Source organism: Musca domestica, unplaced genomic scaffold (assembly GCF_030504385.1).
Source record: "Musca domestica strain aabys unplaced genomic scaffold, Musca_domestica.polishedcontigs.V.1.1 2, whole genome shotgun sequence".
Lineage (NCBI taxonomy): Eukaryota > Metazoa > Arthropoda > Insecta > Diptera > Muscidae > Musca > Musca domestica.
The window spans coordinates 2256429-2277821 of record NW_026712249.1 but is presented as its reverse complement, the minus strand read 5'-3'; the positions used below and the strand labels follow the sequence as shown (position 1 = coordinate 2277821).

The 21393-nt window shown below is 36.4% G+C and overlaps 1 protein-coding gene across 1 annotated transcript; it reads left to right on the top strand.

Moving 5' to 3' along the window:
• Nucleotides 1–1727: 1727 nt before the first annotated feature.
• On the top strand, nucleotides 1728–16278 carry LOC101891413 (gamma-aminobutyric acid receptor subunit beta-like). The gene is made up of 9 exons (XM_005185761.4): nucleotides 1728–2151; nucleotides 8171–8450; nucleotides 8519–8586; nucleotides 11360–11544; nucleotides 11630–11787; nucleotides 11849–12133; nucleotides 12202–12420; nucleotides 14923–15147; nucleotides 15210–16278. Exons 2-9 carry the CDS (start codon nucleotides 8273–8275, stop codon nucleotides 15377–15379), a joined length of 1488 nt encoding a protein of 495 aa, XP_005185818.1. The 5' UTR covers nucleotides 1728–2151; nucleotides 8171–8272; the 3' UTR covers nucleotides 15380–16278.
• Nucleotides 16279–21393: the final 5115 nt, after the last annotated feature.

Genomic DNA, 21393 nt, shown 5'->3' with positions numbered 1-21393 from the left:
TCAACGCTTGCAAATATGTTCTATCAATTGACAATAAGTAACGTTTCCGGTTATAGGAATTCCAGCAATGGGACAGTTCAGAAGATCATAATATAGAAACAAGTAAAAAAGCTTTTTAATTTCGGCCGGACCGATCTTTGAATACCCTCCACAATTTTGGCAATTTTCAAAAAAATAAAATCCGTTACAAATTTTGTTAAAATCTTATAAATATCGAATGTAGCCGTTATATAAGGGTCTATATGACCTGTGGACCTGCATAGGCAACTTTTGTCATAAACCATTACAATACTCAAATGCGAAACTTGAATTAAAAAAATTCTGTGAATAATGTAGCTAAAAATCATCAAAATACCGAATATCGGGAGGTACCGTTATATGGGGCTATACGAAGACGTGGACCTGCACAGACAATTTTCTGTATTAGGCTGTAGTATCCATTTCGAACTTCCAATACCAAATTTGAAACAATTCCGGTGAATAATGTCGCTAAAATCATTAAAATACCGAATATCAAGAGGTACTTATATATGGGGGCTATATGAAAAAGTGGACCTACATGGCCCATTTACAAACTTAACCTGCCTACTGGAAAAATAAACATGTGTCCAAAATTTTAGCCTTCTATCTCAATTCGTTCGAAAGATAGCGTGATTACAACAGACAGACGAGCATGGCTAAATCGACTTAGAATTTTACGCTGATCAAGAATATATATATATACTTGACATGAGTATTTCGAGGAGTTACAGACGGAATAACAAAGTTAATATACCCTCCATAGTAGGGTGGAAGGTATAAAAACATTTTCAGGATTACTTTATGCCAATTTATTACAAATTTTACAACAACGCATAATTTGAGAAGTATGACTTCAATCACCATAATGTTAAAAAATATTCGAGATCTAATTTGATTGTGAGTCGCTGAATTAAAATATCAATTTTTGACAAATTTTGTACTTCCAACAAATTTGCTGCAAATTTTCTTAAAATTTCACAGTCCAATTGCCAGTCTGAGTAGATTATTTTAATAGTAGATTAAATTCCCTCAAAAGAGTTTCGGGTTCACAGAAATATTTGTTTGAAAAGTGGGTCACGTAGTCCATATTTTGGTATAGTTCCATACCACGTTTTTCTCTTTGATATTTTGAATATTGGGCTATAATTTTCAAACGAAACACGTATAATCTGTTATTTGGTATTATAAATATATACCATGTAACGACATTTAAGTGACGAATTTTATAGATTTGTAGTTCTCAAAGGTATGCTATGCATTTTCCTGCGAAATGAGAAGCCCAGAAATATTTGCTAATGTTAGTCAACAAGCAAAATAATTGAATTGAGTTCAAAATAATTACAGATCTTCAAAAAGACGAAATGAATATTATGAATAGAACTAAAACACTTTACAAAATATACACTCATGATAATAATGGCATTAAATAAACTAAAAATGAATCTAGTTTTTGAAACAGTTCAACACTTAACTGACGAAATAATTGAAAAAAGCTTTCAAACTGTTAATATCAACCAACGCCAACAGATGGCGTACAGTTTGCGCATAATGTGACAGTCTCATCTCAACAACTCTCTTAAATCTCTCTTAAATGCCATTCACTACTCTCGTCCGGAGAAGAAATGTCAAATCCTTTGGCACTGAAAACACACAGCATCCGAAAAGAATCACACAACACAAATCAAAGCTCTCTGTTGGTTCGAAACGGTTGATAGTAAAGCACGTCGTGTCTCGTGGAACGCAAAACAGTACGGACAATGAAAGGAAAAGTGAAAGCAGTGGCCGTCTGTCTCACTTGAAAACGATGAAAATGTAGTGAAAATGTATCCGCTGCACACTCAACCCACAAATAAAGCCAATCAAGTTGAAGTGAAAGTGATTAAATTCGAATGATACTAACCGAACAGGAGACCAGCGAACCAACGGGAATACGGGCGAATACTTAACGCGTTACTTATACGAATAAATAATTACATTGCCACCAACACTGGAAATACAAATAATAGCAATACCAACAACAAACCCCCATTAGATTGTAGTCCATAACCGACCCAAGGGATTTTACATAATCTTTTTTTCACTCGCATCGAACATCGACGAAGGCAACAGATTTGAGAGCTCAACGGTGCGGTAAGTAATAATACAGGGTCAGGATGGATAAAGAAACAGGAAGCGAACCCACAAAGGACATCGATTTCCATAAAATCTCACAAAAGGAATTAGCGTCAAAGGAAATTAAAGTTCTACGAGGTTATCTTCTATAGCACTGCATGGATTGCATGGCATTTGTTTCAAGTGTTTGTCTTTTTTCCTCTGCCTTCTTGGCCAAAGAAGAAGAAATCGAAAAAGCCAAGTGCGAATACATTGCCAGAATCAAAGAGCAACAAAGAAATGGAAGTGCCAATGGAACCTAATTTGTGTGTTTCTTCTCACACAGTCGCCCCCCCCACACACACACACTGTCAGCATCACTCTAACCATGTCAGGTGGTCGGTCGGTCAAGCAATAGCAAATTGTTGCAACAACAGTCGTCGCCGCTGCCGTCACCGTTATGGCTACAGAATCAAAGCAAGCGCTGTCACAAACCGCAATGATGCACTTTTAAATCGTTATCCTTCGAGTGCAGGCCAAAGAGCAAAACGGTATAACGGGTACACTGAGCTTAGTTGTCGTTTGTTTCTTCTTCTTCGTTGTGTTTGTGTTGTAATTATTGTTGCTGTTGTTGTAGTTTATAATTGTCTGTCTGTCTGGTGGTGTTATTCCTTTGACAATCTGTTTATCCGTCGGATGCCATGCATTTTCATGTTCTCTTCGAGGCATTCGTTGTCGATGGCATGCATTCGTCACAAACAAAATCTCAAAAATGGGTCAAACTTGCTGCGAAACGGTGTCGTCGGCCCCTGTCGCCCTCCCTTCCATTTCGTCCTTTTTGTTTCTTTGTTTTCGTAGTTCATTCATTCATCTATTGCCAGCCAGCCTAAAACTTGTCATTTACGAGAGCCTCAGATTTTGGGGGCTGCATTCTGATGTTTGTTTTGTGAACTGGAGGGGCGGGTGGTTTGCGATGAGTGTGGGTTAATGTAGTGTTAGAATGTTGACAGAGACTGTGACGGCGTTAACGATGACGGAGAAGATTCCAATAATGTTCGCACGTAATGTTGCTGCTGCTGCGGCTTCTGCTGATGATGCTGATACAGCAGAATTTGCTTGTCTGTTTACTGTGCAGTTGTTGTTCACTTTTGCCTCCATTTTCACTTTTGTGAAAATTTATAAATGGCAATACAAACAATATCACCATTTCCAGCATCGCTAAGCAGAAGCCAACACACACATACACCCACATGAACGTTGTGCAGTTCTATTATTATGATTATTCTCCAATGAAAGGACAAGGTTCGAAATTAACGATTACTACTATCCTCACGCACACAAACACCCACACACAGACACACACACCCGTCCGCACAGGGACAATATCTCTTCTAATGATAATTTTATTAGTTTCATTTTCATTTATAGATGCGTTTTGCTTGTGTTGTTGTCGTTGCTGTTATTGCCGTTGGGTCGTCGTTATCGACCAGCACCAACAGCAGCAGCTGGCATAGCCGCAAGTAATCTCCTTCGTTGTGGAAAACCACGACCTTAACAACATTCAAGGATTATTTGGCAAAAATAGAAATGGAAATTTGTTTTTTAATTTGCATTGGTATTCCGTTCGTGTAACGTTAGTCTCTGATACTCCCGAGTAAAAAGAAAAAAAATAAATAAATTGAAACTTAATCCATTATGAACTGTTACAATTGGGGTTGGGGAGTCGAGTTATTTTCGGCCAGACTCCGACTCCGATTTTTCCAATCGATTTAAAAGTCCATTGACTAAGTGATCCGGATGGAGCCTTGGTCTTGTAAACCTAAAAATACGAAACATTTGAAGGCTACCCTTTCATTCATAAATCCTGGACATACATTCAAGATATTTTGATGTCAAAATTGCAAATTGAAAACGTGGACCGATCTTGATTAATGGTCTTGGCCTATGTTGATTAGCGGTAAAACCTTCGAAATGCTGAAAATCTAAAAAAAATCTTCTATATTCTACAATTTTTGTACTCTAATATTTTCCCAAATTGAACAATCTTGAAGATTTATCACTGGTTACGATAGGTATTTTACCCTTGAGAGTGCACTTTTGATCGGAAGGTAAGATTTTGAAGCGAGCTGTATTTGGTCATGAACGGTCTATAATAGAATCATCCAGTTTTTCCAATGAATTTTATCTTACTTTTTTAGATAATTATATATAGGTCCACATTGTTAAATAGCCCCATTTAACGGTGCGACCCGGTATTCCAAAATTATTATAGAATTGCCTGAATGTAACATAAGCCATATACATTTTTGAAATTCCACTTGGAACTTCATCAGATTCGGAGGTACCTCCAAAAATTTTGGATTTTGTATGCACATATCTATTGCTCGGTCATACAGTTTTCATTTTGGAAACTGTAACGGAATTTGGTACAAAAATAATTTGAAAAATTGCATTGAAATCGGTTCAGATTTGGATATATATATTTTCGACCGATTTGACATATTTGATGTCAGACTCCAATGAAATTTGGAATATATGACGGAATTCGGTTCAAAAATAACATTGCCAAATTATACGGAAATCTGTTCGGGTTCGAATATGTCTTCCATACTTCTTATTTTCCCAATTTCAATAAAATTTGAAATTCTTAACAGAATTTAGTCGAAAACAAAATTTGCCAATATATTGATATGAGTTCAGATCTGGATATTATTTTATTTAGAAACATGGACCCACAACGACTTTACAATGGTCGCTGGTTAGGCTAACTATAAAAAATCTTGACAACAATTTAATTGAGGTTACGATTATTATGGAAAAATATGTTGGTCCAGTTGCATTGCTACTTCGAATTCCTCGAAACGCAACAGAAATGCGGTTTAACTTAAAAAGAATACAGTTTCCTGTACGCTTGGCATTTACTATATAAAAATTAATAAATCACAAGGACAAACACTTCGTACATGCTCATGGTCAGCTGAACCTGGCATGTTCACGCGTTGGTAGACAGAGCGATTTGTTTGTTTAAGCTCCTGAACGAAAAGAACACTATATATATATTCGAGTATAAAATTTTCAATGCATAAAAAATCAAAAGGGGTAGTGAAGCGCACCGGGTTCAGCTAGTTATCTGTAGAGGTGCATTATTGCTCATGCCCCATATGGCGGTGCAACTAATATTCGGCATTTTAATGATTCCTGTCCATTTTTTTTGCAATGGAATGGTTTGGAATTCGATTGGAATTCAAAATAATCCTGTCACAGAGAATTGTCTATATAGGACCATGTCTACGCATATCCGCTATGTAACGGCAAATTCGATATTCGGCATATTAATGATTGAATTTTAGTATTCTTGGGTGAGATACGGGGTAACGGTAAAAAAACAAATAAAAAATCTCGCTAAATTCGGGCAGCAGCCGAACTTTTAATACATTCCCACATTCTGAAGGAACTTTAAAAGTTACCAAGAAATTTCGTAGAAAAATACCGCTCAAAGGGAAACCGTTTAATGGGGGCTATACGAAGCCGTGGTTCTGCATAAGTATTTTTTTGTCATCGGCTGTAGTTCCCATTACGAACTTTAAATACGATATTTGAAACAATTCGATAAAAACTAGAATTTCCAAATTTAGAATGAGGGAGAACTTCTACTTCAAGACCGAAAAGAGTAGAAAAAATGGACAAGGTTGTATAATGCTGTTTTTATCGGCTGATTAAAATTAGAAATTTAGAATTTACCATCCGATCACTTTTTATACCCTCCACCATAGTATGGAGGGTATATTAAGTTTTTCATTCCGTTTGTAACACCTCAAAATATATATTTTAGACCACACAAAGTATATATATTCTTGATCAGCATAAAATTCTATGTCTTTTTTGCGATGTCCTTCCGTCTGCCCGTCAGTGGAAATCATTCTAGCTTCCGAACGAAATGAAGTATGTTGATAAAATTTTACTCAAATGTGAATTATGTCTGCAGGACTTTTGGTATTGAAGTTCGTAATAGATACTACAGCCTCAGACAGAAAATTTTCTGTGCAGGTCCACGTCTTCGTATAGCCCCCATATAACAGTACCTCCGATATTCCATATTTTGATGATTTGTTTCAAATCTGGTGTTTGAAGTTCGTAACGGATACTACAGCCTCAGACAGAAAATTTTCTGTGCAGGTCCACGTCTTCGTATAGCCCCCATATAACAGTACCTCCGATATTCCATATTTTGATGATTTGTTTCAAATCTGGTGTTTGAAGTTCGTAACGGATACTATAGCCTCAGACAGAAAATTTTCTGAGCAGGTTCACGTCTTCGTATAGCACCCATATAACGGTACCCGATATTCGGTACTTTGTTGATTTTAGCGATATTATTCACCGGAATTCTTTCAAATTTGGTATTTGAAGTTGGTAATGGATACTACAGCCTAAGACAGAAAATTTTCTGTGCAGGTCCACGTCTTCGTATAGCCCCCATATAACGGTACCTCCCGATTTTCGGTATTTTTATGATTTTAGCGACATTATTTACCGGAATTCTTACAAATTTGGTATTTGAAGTTCGTAATGGATACTACAGCCTAAGACAGAAAATTGTTTGTGCAGGTCCACGTCTTCGTATAGCCCCCATATAACGGTATCTTCCGATATTCGGTATTTTCATGATTTTAGCTACATTATTCACCATTTTTTTTTTTTAATTTCCGCATTTGAACATTGGAATGGCTTATGACAAAAGTTACCTATGTAGGTCCATGTGGTCGTATAGACCCTAATGTAACAGCTCCATTTGGTATTTTTTTTAAGATTTTAACAGCATTTTTAACGGGTTTTATTGTATTTGAGAATTGCCAAATTCGTTCCAAATGGGGGAGGGTATTCAAAGTTCGGCCCGGCCGATTTAAATATTATTAAATCATAGAAATATTTCCAATTTTGTGTGTTGAGTGAATTGAATTGAGCTCTCTCACAGCATCATCTCATCACTAAGATAACAGATGAGACAACTTTTTGGTCCATTCCTTTATTTTCCTATGTAATTAGTTTGTATATTTATGAATATAGGTTAATGGTTTGTATTTGTTGGCAAACCTTCTGTTATATCTGTTAATTTGTTCCTTCTGTTTTTTGCTACCTCTTCTTCGGTGATGTTTTAGAACCAAATGAAAGGAAGCTGCACTTCTTAAATAATTAAAGCATAACTTTTGGTATTTTCAAGAACCTCTTTGGATTTCCTTACAAACAATATCTCAAATTACTCTCAAGAGAAGATTTCTCTCTTTTTCTCTCCGGATGTAGCATTACATTTGGTTAAGTAAACCGACACTTGAGCATTTACAGCCTGATATCATTATACGACATCTAAGTAACGCACACGACCACACCGAGTATTGGTGTTAATTGTAAACTCACACAAACCATCCCTCTCACACTAACACAGGGCTGTCCCACATGCCTCTGTCCGAAAGAGGTATAACGCAATTATACCCTCAGCTGAAGGTTTTCTAGTTTTCTATCTTCTGTTTTAATGTTACAATTGCAAATGTTACTTTCCTTTGGATTTTATCATTGTTCACTTTCCATCTAGTTTCTATGTAGATACGAGGGTAGCTTCAGCAGTACTCACTTGTCAGGGAAATATTAAATACTATGTGGAGATGCAAACAGATTTGTGAAAAGTATCCCTTCGATAGGATTTTTAAAACGATTGCAGCTAATATCGACATTCTTTGTTTGGTCAAGTGACACATCAATTTCACTATCCACCCTCGTATGTACACAGCCAAATGTTGTGACGTTGCCTAAAAAAGTTGAATAAACCTTTCTTTTTCGCTAAACAATAAAAAAGAAAACTAAATAAAATAGAACCCATATGCGTAACGGATGTTACACTAACGTTGTCTTTGGCGCCCTCCCCCCCTCAGACACTTGCCATTGATGGCCATTACTGTGGACTGACTATTCATGCTCAGGCGAGGATGATGACGGTGACGACGCTGTTAATGATGGCGGATAATGCATTTCCTTGCGTTGTTCTGTTGTTTTTGTTTTGCAGATTTGAAGGCCCCTCCCCAAGTGCTTAGAACAGCTATGGAATGAACATTAAGGAGCATCGCACAGTATCCATACTCAAGTGTCCTTTCCACGAACAAACAAAATGCTAAAAACTGTTGGCACAACAATAGCCTGCAGTTTAGTCATTATGCTGGTGCTTCACACAACCCCCGTCAGATGCAAACGAAGAGAAATGATTGCCGGTCGACTGGAAAATGTCACCCAGACCATTACAAAAATATTGAAAGGATACGATATTCGACTAAGACCGAATTTCGGAGGTAAGTTTTCTTGAGGAGATGAAGAATCAGTGGATTGAAATCTGTGATCTGTTTTATCCTTACAACAGGAGAGCCTTTGCATGTGGGAATGGACCTGACAATAGCAAGTTTCGATGCCATTTCCGAAGTAAATATGGTAAGTTTGGAAACAAATATCCAAAAAGTTGTTTTTTAAAAGATATTAAATATTAAAATGCATTATTAAATATAAGAATTTATCAGACTTGAAATGAATTTAAATGCTGTTCGGAATAAACACCATTGTACCGAAGCTTTATTCGAAACAGATGCTAACTAAATATTGTATTTACTTTAGTTAATGTTTATTAATGAGCGTTCGAGAGCAAATTGGGTGTTAGGTGTGTAAACAGAATTAAGAACAAGCCGATTGTGAAACTAAAGTTAATGAATGATAATAATTACTACAGTTGACAAATATTAGGTTGGTTTTGCGGAAATATTTTAATAGCTGGCTCGAAACTTCGTAACACATACGTCCAAGTTCGTTCGTCACAAAGGGATCATCCAGTTCAGTTTTTTTTTTTTTTTTGTAAGACTTCGATCCAAAAGATCTAATGTTCATAATGTTCCAAATTCTAATGTCTCCTCCACTAACTTATTTCTTGATATTCGTCAAAATTTGCTCATCCTGATATTTCTACACTTGAAAATATTCAAGATATAAGACCTCCTTCGAGAGGTCTTGTATTATGTATAATACGAGAGGAGTTCCCGATGATGTAATATTTCTAAGCAAAGTGAGATGAAAAAACTGCAACCAAATTAAAATTATTGCAGTAATAGCTCATTATATTGTTTACAAGCGTACAAACGCATTTTTGTGAGAATTTTCCAGAAAAAAGTTATTCATGATGGAATTTAAGCGTGATAGTATAATTTCTTTATATTTAGCTGGATAACCACAAGTGGCTATAATTAGAGCACTCCAGTATTTAAATGTGAATAAATCTTTTGTGTCTCGTACAATCGCTCGTTACCGTGGTACTGGTAGCGTAGCCTGACGTCAAGTAAGTGAACGGAAGAAAACAGTAACCTCAGCAGAAATGGTTCGAAAAGTAAAGAAGTGACTTGATCGAAACCCGCGTTGCAGTGGCCAAAAAATGGCTCGTGGGCTGAACATATCGTAATATTCCATCGGCATTCATTGGGCAAATATTGAAAAATGAGCCATTGAAATTACAAAAAGTGCAAGAAGTTACACCGCAACAGAAAGAAAATAGACTCAAAAGAGCTAAAGAATTTCTTCGCTTCGCCGAAAGTGGTGATTTTCCGAATTTAGTTTTCTTCGATGAGAAAACATTTGTTGTCCAGCAGTTGCCAAACACCAAAACTCTTGCCAAAGAGGTCAGCTGAAAATGTGCACCTTCGGTTGGCCACCAGAACTCAAGCGCCGGCCATGGTCATGGTGCCACTGGTCGCTCTCCGCTCGTACTAATCAGCCGTGGCATCAGAATAAATGTCGAATATTATCGCGAAAATATTCTGGAGGGTGTATCAAAACCTTAAACACACGAACATTTTGGCCGCAGACCTTGGACATTCCCAAGAATGGTTACAAAATGAGGTTCCTCGCTTCATTTCCAGCGCACAATGGTCACCAAAATCTCCTGATACCAATCCGTTGGACTATTATATCTGGAGAATTATGGCACTAAAAATTTTGGAAAGCAAGGTTGGCACTAAAAACAAACCAAAGTGTCAAGCAAGCGTCTCGCCGGGAATGGGAAAAATACCTCAGAGCAACATTCGGGCAGCGTGTGATGGTTTCATTGGCCGCTTGAAGGCCATAATTCGTGCCAGAGGTGACCAATTCGAACAAATCTAATTTTTCAAAGTTTGATGCTATTCCCGACATTTTTAGCTTTCATTCAATAAAATTAAAAATTATGGCTTTTGACTTTGTTGCAGTTTTTTTATCTCACACTGAATTACGCTTATGCCAGATGCAAAGAATGGGTAATATAGATCCAGTATTTCTGGTACCTTCTCGACATAAGGTCAACATTTTTTATTACGTACAATACAATATTTCTCTATCGAGGTGGTTCGGGCCGAAAATAGAAATATTTTTTTGTAACTCAACCACTAATCAAAAATAAATGAAACATATTTATCCTCAATACGCGCAAAATCCGAAGTCGATTTTTAAATGTCTTTTATATGGGTGTCGTAATTTGATAGTTTGTGTTTTTTTAATCATGGGAATGATAAGTTCAGAAGTGGTCGCGGCTCAAATAAGATTTATTTTTTTGAGAAAATCAAACCTTCTTACAAAAAAGTTTAACTTTATATGCAATAGCTCCCCATTTCGGGGTACCGCCAGATATTCGGCATTATAAAGGTCTAAACCAGTTTTCATTTCTAGAGGGTAGAAAGCCCCGAGCAGGAAAAAAACTAAAAGCGTAGATGCACTTTTAAAAGTAGATTTTATAATAGTGACACCAGTTATTTCAACTTCTAAATTGAGCTATATCATAAAAAGTTCTATTATGGAGAGCAAACGGGAAAGATACAATGATTAGAGAACCACTCTAATATTTAAATACACAAAACCAGCATCGAATTCGACGACGTTACGAAGGAAGTTATTTACGAATTTAATGGCATCCTTGAAGAACAACATTTGTCACATACAGACACTCCAACACACACACACATACACGCACACGCCTACAAACGAAATGCAAACAAATGTATTTTCACTTCATTTCATTCCCCATCATTGAAACGTGCTTAGATTGGATGAGAATGGGATGTAGAGGGTTGGTGTGTGCGTGTGTGCGTATGTGTGTCCATGTCTAGGTGGGCTGGTATTTGTCACTAAAGGAATTAACATTTTCGATGAGCTGTGAGCGAGTGGTAAGTAACCCTCTTGCATTTGTTTTCAGGACTACACAATTACCATGTATCTGAATCAGTATTGGCGCGACGAGCGGTTAGCGTTCAATGCATACGGTCCCTACTACGATGACGATGCGGATGATGATGGCGTCAATGATGTGCTCACACTGTCGGGAGATTTTGCAGAGAAAATTTGGGTGCCGGATACATTTTTTGCGAACGATAAAAATAGGTGAGGAAACACAAGCGTTTGTGTGTGTGTGGGTGTGCAGACAGACACCAATGTTAAATACCTTTTATTTTATTGTTATTGCTAGCTTTTTACACGACGTTACCGAACGCAATAAACTGGTGCGTTTGGGTGGGGACGGATCCGTCACCTATGGCATGCGATTCACAACAACACTAGCCTGCATGATGGATTTGCACTACTATCCCCTGGATTCACAAAACTGCACCGTGGAAATTGAAAGCTGTAAGTCGGTCGCTAGCACTCCAAGTGCACCCTCTTTTAATTTAAGCCCTCCAATTTGCAGATGGTTACACTGTCAGCGATGTCGTCATGTATTGGAAACCCACACCAGTGCGCGGTGTCGAGGATGCACAACTGCCACAATTTACAATAATCGGCTACGAGACAAACGATCGCAAGGAACGCCTCGCCACTGGGGTGTACCAACGTTTGTCGCTCTCCTTCAAGCTGCAGCGCAACATCGGCTACTTCATCTTCCAAACATACCTGCCAAGCATTTTGATCGTTATGCTCTCCTGGGTTTCATTTTGGATAAATCACGAGGCAACTAGTGCTCGTGTGGCATTGGGTGAGTGGGGGTTTCCCGTCTGTTCGTTCGACAGCCTATTTGGAGGTTTTAATCAATGTTCTCTGCAGGCATAACCACTGTCCTCACTATGACTACCATAAGTACGGGAGTACGGAGTTCCTTACCCAGGATATCATATGTCAAAGCCATAGATATTTATCTGGTCATGTGTTTTGTGTTCGTCTTTGCTGCCCTATTGGAGTATGCGGCCGTCAATTATACCTACTGGGGCAAGAGAGCCAAAAAGAAAGTGAAACGTGGCAAAGATGGCGACAGTAAGAAATCAGGTGAGTTACAAATTTCCTCGATTTTTGTCAAGATGGTTACCAAAATTTTAAATTGGAATTTAGAAAGGCAGGCTATATTTAAATTTATGAGCTTTGTCAAGGTAAAGTGACATACATTTAATAGGGAGAGATCCTATCAAAATGCAGCCCAAGGACTCCAAATGGTACCCAATGTAATGCCATTTAGTACACATAAGTGCCAATTTACAAAACTACGTACAACACTTAGTCCTACAATGCAATCTCATTTTAAACAAGTTAGCAAAGGCTATAGTCGTGCGGGGACGACCATGTAATACCCTACAACACTACAGTATGTGAGAAGCCCCCTCATGTCCAAATCTATTTTGGAAGATTTCGCTTCTGAAATTATGTCACGTAGCACTGCCCGATATTACCCTTAGCATTTTGACCACAGACATTTTTCCGATATTTATGCACTCCGTCGTGCTGTTAGTTTTTGTGGTCCATTTTACGGCTAAATGTAATCCAATGGTCATCCAAAATGCTACAATTCTTCACTCTGCTTAACTATCTTCTCAGGCGTGTCGATTGGCTTCAAATGTGTGATCAGGATTTTTTTCTGTTTTTGGTTTATTTGAACCCCTAAATATTTTGCGATCATCTCCAAAAGCAATTTGGCTATATTCGTCAACGAAATCAGCATAAAAAAGCTAGAAGTTCGACTATTGTGCATTTCGGATATCACATGTAAGTAATGTTGGTATCTTTTCAGACAAAAGTAGTGGTCCATTCTACCCGCTGTCTTAAATTCTAACTTCATGCGAGATTTCGTGTCCTTTGGTTTCTATTTGTGACCTTTATAACGGCTGCAAAATCAGGAACATTTTGAGATGCTGGTCCATTTCAACCCCTAAATATATTGCGGACATCTTTGAAGCCCTTCTGAGCCTAATCCTACCTTCAAAATTTCGTGAGGATCGAACGATAATTGCAATCTGTATGTAAATAATAACCCCAACCTGTTTTGTAAAGTGCAAAAATATTACAAAATATACACTGCAATATTATAAGTCGAATTGAAAAAATCGCATGCGATAAAAAATATGAAAAAATAAAAATATGTCACAAATTACTACAAAATCTATATTAACATCATTATTGGTATCTTTTTAAGCGATTTTTTTAGATTTTATACTTTTATGCCAAAAGGGCATTCTAATTTTACAAAATTTGTCAAAATCGCTCTAGCCATTCTGGAGATATAAGCATTCTAGCTAACATCCCCTTCCTTTGTATATATACATTGTATATATTTCGCTATAAATATCCGATATTTTTACTATCGGCATCTACGTAACGGTCAGAATTGACCTGTTCGTCTATTTGTGATTTCGCCGGCATTAAAAATATTCGCGGTTTAATGGAAAATTTGATTTTTTTATCACAAATTCTACGGTCTATTTCAACCACTAAATGTTACCCGATGACCATCAAAATTGAAGGCTTCTGCCCAGCCCAAAGCTCTAGCCCCATGCTAACTTTCGCTTCGATTGGTCTATAATTGTGACCTGTAGAGCAACTACAAAATCAGGAAATTTTTCAGTATCTGGTCCATTTCAACCCCTAAATATTATGCGATCATCACCAAAAGAAATAGGGTTCTATTCTGACATTAACCCCACCTACATTTTAAATTTCGTGAGGATCGGGAAATAATTGCGACCTGTAGAGTGATTACTAAATTAATATGGACAGACGGACGGACGGACATACATAGCTAGATCGACTCAGCTCGGCGAGATAGGAAGATCCATATATACTTTCCTATGTGGGAAACCAATATTTCGTGGTGTTACATAATTTTTGGCCCAATCAAACTTATAATACCCCAACACATAGTGTTGTAGGGTACAAATATTAGGATTTCAACTCTATTGGTTCAGCCAAATTGTACCAAATTAAGTACCATGTGGTAATTTTCATGCACATAAGTAAACATTTTCAAAATTACCTCCATATTCCAGTGCTACACTCCGCCACTAATTTTAAATTGAAATTTCAGAATTCCAGCTCCATGCGTTCCGTCAAATTGAAATTGTGCAAAATTGAGTACAGTTTAGTACTTCTCATATACCTAAGTACACTTCCAAAACTATCCCCCTACATCGACTCTACTCCTTAGCCTTGGCTTTAATTCCAAAATTTAAGTTTTTAGCTCTAACCGTTCCCATGATATGAAATTGTACCAAATGTATTACATTTTAGTACTTTTCGTACACTTATAATCCGAATTTTCCAAAACCCTTTGGTACATCTATGATACACTCCATCAATGACCCTCTTTCAAAGTTAAAGAGTTCATGCTTTACTGCTTCCTCAAATACAAAGGGTTCCATATTTAGTACCTCTTAATAATTTTCGTACCGTTGTAGTACGAATTTCCAAAAACCAAGAATGACCCTCACCAAGATTTCAAGATTGATGAATTCACTCTTTTATTAATACAGATTAACAAAAAACCTAATCATTTCGTTTCAGGGAAACAAGATAAATCCGAAACCTGTTCAACTGCCGAGGATATCATCGAGCTGCAAGACGTGCGCATGAGTCCCATACCATCGCTGCGCAAGGGCAACTACAACAGCACACTAAATTCTCTGGGTGCAGAAACATTGGATTTGGCCAAATTTCCACCGAGTTTTCGAATTGCACGCAACTATGGAACCACAAGTCGTTCTAATCTTAGATACCGGGGTCAGCGAGGTAAGGCAACGTTCATGCGAACCACATAGATTAATTCAAAATTGTATCTCTTTTTTTTGCAGGCAATAAACCTCGTGTAATACATGCCCTGAAAAAGGGGGCATCTGCCATCAAAGCCACCATACCCAAAATCAAGGATGTCAACATCATCGATAAATACTCACGCATGGTTTTCCCCGTCAGCTTCATGGCCTTTAATCTTGGCTACTGGCTGTTTTACATTTTGGAATGATAGTATATCCAAACACTTCACACTTCCAAGTAGAGGCCATGAAACCCCTTCTTCTGTAGTGTGTAGTGTTGTCGCCGCTGCCGCAAAACCAAACCGCAAAAAAGGGAACACATGGGCGTTAACACGCTCACAATCTCTTGTAAATTTAGAATAGTTTCAACTGGAGAGAACTCCCACCACCACCACCAAAGCAAAAATCCTTTTACCCACCCAAGTACACGGACACACCATCCCGAATATCTCCAAAAATTTTACAAAATTTGAAACAAAATGGAGCAAATGAAAAGAAGGAAATCATTATTTTTTTTTAATTTTAACAAATACAAGTTTTTATGAAAGTCAAGAGAACAGCAGGTAACAAGACACATAGCTCTCCGCATTGGATACATCTGATTGTAATGTCTATCACCACTTGATATCCTTCCAAGCGATTTTAGATTTTTATTAGCTTAAGCCAACATTTGTATGTGACAAACTAAGAGTACAACTAACCCAACCCGGAGGAACAGGCTGGCCACAGTCAAGCACGACACAAACCAATTTCCAAACCAAACAACCTACGAATTAAGCAAATCAATTAATAATCCTCACCTTACTGGCCGAACAGAGTCCTAATTAATCATTTAAGTGTAGATATTGCCGAAACAATACGAAAGTATGGCATGGCGTAACGATAAGTGTGTACTATTGTGATTGAAAATTGTTTTTAATTTTTAAGAACCAAAAACCAAAGTAACCGAACAACAGAACCATCATTCGAATATCAATTGTTAGTCAAGTAGAATAATCAAAACCAATATTACTTAAATCCATAGCAATAAGATTTCTCCTTTCCAAAAAGAAAAACAATTCAAAATGGTGGTAATAAAACCAAAAAAAAAAAACAGAGACCATGTCAGAAATGCCAATTATAATTCCAATGAGTTTTATTGGGTGCTCAATAAACCGTATATGTGTTATATAAAATAGTAAAAGATCGGATACTTGCACAGTTGTATCTGTCGAAGTAAATTTGTCAAGTAAACTTTAAAATAGTTGGTCGCCGAAACTAATAAAATTTAGGGTCAGCATTATGCTTTGAGACAATTCTCCAGCCTTGGCCAACAATTGTTTAATACATCCAGGCAAATAACTAATAATCCAATCCTGGACATTTAAAGAATATATCCATTAAGACTGCAAAATCAAATCAATCATGTCACGACGACCGTCATTGAAAAGTATTCGTAGGACGGGTTTTATTCATATTGCAAATTTTCCGCCGGGAGGGCTGAAAATTTTGTTAATCTAAATTGACAAAATATGATTTGTTTTGGATATTTAAAATCAGAATGTACCATCCTATGGGGGTACCTATTAAGTTTTATTTTTGGGAAAAGTAATTTATCAAATGAAATCTCGAAATTTCAACAACTCATTAGAAATTGTGGCTGGAATATTTAAGATAAAGAAAAAAGTCCTTTAATATTACTTATACCTATCACTATGTACAATATCAGTCCACTCCTTTTGATACCTCATCCACAAAAGTTTTTCACAGAAAATAATTACATCATAGGGCAAGAAAGAATCATCCAATTTTTTGCCAACTTTGCCAACCCTAACATTTATATCAGTGCTAGATCGACGCACTAAAATTTTGAAAAAATGACAACTTTTTGTTGTTGCTAAACAGTCAGGCTTAACCGCATTATTTTTGTTTTTTTTTTTATAAAAACAACGTTTATTTATTAGTGTTTTGTCTGGGATATTCTATACGACAAAAATTTGAATCTAATTTAATTATTTGGTTGAGCTTACAATCTCGTCACTTGGGTAAAAAAGTTTTTTGTCGTAGGAGTTTTTTTTTTATTACTCCTTGGGAGAATATCCCAGGCAAAAAACAAAGAGAACTGATTAAGATTAGTGGCTCTTTCCGAAACCTGGATATTCCCTAACAAAGAAACGTATTTTTTTGTAAAAACAACAATAATGAGATTTAGCCTAACTATTTTGCAACAACACAATACTACGGGATCCCGAACAAACAGCCCAACACAGTTCCGAAAAATTATAACTCTTATAAAATGTTTCATACATATAAATATATTTATTAAAGCAAGATCTGGTGTGATGATTATATATATCGGCCCACCCCTTCTGCTACCTCCCCCACGAAGGGTCACAATTCCTAATACTAATTGCATAACTTGCAAAAAAGTGAGCGTTTTTTTTCAAACTTGGTATATCTACATATTTCTCTCATTATTGATATTTATTTTCGAAGATACCTCGAAATTTTGAAAGAGTTCAGTCATCAACAAAATTGTATCTAAGTTAAGAGACCATGACAGATGACGATATTTAAGTTAGAAGATATTGTCCAAGAGAAATCTAACAATAAAAGCATTGTATCTGTGCAAAGGATCTAAGCAGCGACGAGATCACCCCTTTCTGGGAAATTCTTTGTTTTATAGATTTTATAAGTATGCTCTACACGATTACACGATCAAATGTTATATATATATACTACTTTTTATAGCACTTGATGGATCAACGTATCCATATGTGACTTTGAGCCGTTATTATATCTTTAATTATTAGTCGGATTTTAGTGGCAATTTGAGGATTTCAAAACATAAAGTCAAAGGATGTTAGGAATCTGTTGAAAAAAAAAATTATGTATATCAAAAAGTAACTTGTAATGATGGCCTCATTTCCTATTTAGGAAACTATTTTTACTGGTGCAATATTTTTTTCTTTTTCCTAATGGAAGAAATTCGAATATCCAAATAATTCATAAAAACTGAGGCATTTTAATCTGAAACACAATGGTAAATCAAAGGTTTGGTCCGTACTGCAATATTGGTCGCAAAAACCAAAACATGATGAAAGTCTAAAAAATAGCAAAAAAAAGTATAACTTATAAACCTAACTTCTATAAAAACCAGAAAGTCTTAAAGACGGGCGGGGCCGACTTTATGATACCCTACAGCACTTTGCATATTTAGTAGAGCTTCACATAAGAATTAAAAGTTTTTATTGAATAATTAAACCACACAAGCTATGGTTATACTTATAATATAAAGTTCAAAGGACTAAATATGCCGAAGCATTTGTATCTTCTCAATACGGGCTTGTATTGCCAATTTGGTGCACAATTAACTTGAAATCGGATAAAGACATATATGGGAGCTATATCTAAATCTGAACCAATCTCGATAAAATTTGGCAAAGATATTTCTGAGCAGTATTTGATATATGTCCCTGAATATCGTTGCTACGGAGTGCATATAACGGCTGTGGGGAACAAATATAACATATCGGATGGACAATATATATGGAAGATATATATGGGAGCTATATCTATATCTAAACCTATCTTCACGAAATTTGACGTACTAGCTTCTAGACTGAATTCGGTCGTAAGTGCCAAATTCCATCCCATTTCTTCTAATATTACACGTTTGGTGCACAATAAAAAGCAAATCGGACGAAGTTATATATGGGAGCTATACCCAAATCTGAACCGATCTCGATAAAATTTACCAAAGTTATTTCTGAGCTGTATTTGATATATTTCCCCAAATATTGTTGTTACAGAGTGCATATTACGGCTGCAGAGGACAAAATATATAGATATATCTGAACCGATTTTGATCAAAATTGACATACCTTTTTTCAGGACTAATTTGATTGTGTATGCAAAATTCCATACTATTTGGGCTTATTACACGTTTGGTGCACAAAAAGGCAATTCGGACGAATTTATAAATGGGAGCTATACCTAAATTTTGACGATTATCCCCAATTTCAATAGGGTTCTTCCTTGTGCCAAACAAATGACTTGTGCAAAATTTCATCTGCATCGGGCAATAAATACGACAAAAATACATGGACAAAAGGACAGATGGACGGACAGACCGACATGCATAAATCGACTCAGAATGTGATTCTATGCAGATCATCAAAAGGAACTATGGATTTATCTCGTTTCATTTTGCCTGTTGCAAGCAAATGCATAAAGACATAATACTCCTGACCACCTTGTGGTGTTGGGTATAAAAAAAAGAAAACAAATGGATAGTTGCTTTCTTGTAGAAACATTAATCTTGCTTTATTGAAGTTTAAAGCAATAATTTTCATCAGATTATTTTTTTAAAAGTCTAAAATCTAAACTGCCTTCAATGAAGACATGCATTAAAATCACTACCAATTACTTAATAAAAATGATTACTTCTAGCAGGCAAGTTTGACAGTTTGTGATTGTCATTCATACTTGTATAGTATGTACAAGTGTGTGTTGTGTGTGTGTGCATGAATGTCATTTGCCATGACTTTTGGTGTTCGTGGAGCAACATGTTATTTGTGTCTGTATTTACCAAAGAAAAAATCAAAACAAACATTGTAAAAGTTTCACGCAATGCGCACTCCTTTGCTCTCTATAGCCCTATAAGAGATTTTTCCAATAATTCGAGAGAGAATTGGTAATATTCTGAGTATGAAATACTGAGACTTGGCCAATATAAAATACACTGTCCATTTTTAAGCTGTGGAGCCAGGCCATATTCGTTTCAAACTGTTATACTACAACCAATGTTACAAGCGTACATACCTCCACCAACATCACTCGCAGCATCAAGTGTGTGGGTGTCTTTACAACACTAGGCACTACAGACAAACAGATGGAAACACACACACACGCGAACCTGTATTTTCAATGAGACCTTTGCTTTTCGTTATTTATTTGTGTGCAGCCTACAGGTTCCGCAAAGCTTTTACCCTCCTCACATTTGATTTATTCTTTATTAGCTGGCGAGAATTACGATTTAAATGCTTTCTTTTGTTTGGGAGATGTCGCATTATTGTCACAACACTTATACTATTAAACAATAAAGCCAATTCTGAGAATAGTTTGAAGAAAAAAAGCATACACCAAAAAATATCGCCAATTTTCTTAGAATTGATTAAGTCTAAAAATAGTTTTTATACCCTACACTACAGTGGTGTAGATGGTATTATTGGTTTGTACGTTTCTTTGTAACTTGTAGGAGATGGTGGCTATGTATGCATGAGCAGGAACTTATCCAAATTAACCAATGTTAAGATCGAGCTGATTAGAAAAATTGTGTTGATTTGGTTGGGAAGTTCAAAATGTAGATTATTATTATTCTGTATACCCTACACCACAAGGTGGTGCATTCGTTTGGAACAGGCAAAAGGAAACGAGATAGACCTATAGTTCCTTTTGATGATCTGCATAGAATCACATTCTGAGTTTTATGCATTTCCGTCCGTCCGTCTGTCCATGTATTTTTTTAAACAAAGTACAGGTCGCATTTATTGCCCGATCCAGATAAAATTTCGCACAAATAATTTGTTTGACCCACGGACGAACCCTATTGAAATTGGATATAATCGGTCAAAATTCCCATTTATATCTTCGTCCGATTTCGCTTTTATTGCGCACCAAACGTGTTATATCAGCCAAAATAGTCTAAAATTTTGCACATAAGACCAAATTAGGCCTGCAAATGAGTATGCCAAATTCGAAATCGGTTCAGATATAGCTATAGCTCCTATATATATATATATATATATATTGTTCATCCTATTTGTTATTTATGTCCTCCGCTGCCGTAATATGTCTTCTGTAGCAGCGATATTTGGGGAAATATATAAAATACAACTCAGAAATACCTTTGCTAAATGTTATCAAGATCGGTTCAGATTTGGATATAGCTCCCAAATATATCTTCGTGCGATTAGCTTTTTGGTGCACCAAACGTGTAATATTAGCCCTAATGGGATGGACCAAATTGAGCCTAGAAATAAGTATGTCAAATTTGGTGAAAATCTGTTCAGATATAGCTATAGCTCTCATATATATTGTTCATCCGATTAGTTGAATTTGTCCTGCACATCCGTAATATCCACTCCGTAGTAACGATATTACAGTATACCAAGTACACACTTTTTGTATTACCAGTAAGCTAAAGAACAACGAGTTGTTTCTACGAACAGTAATTAATGTT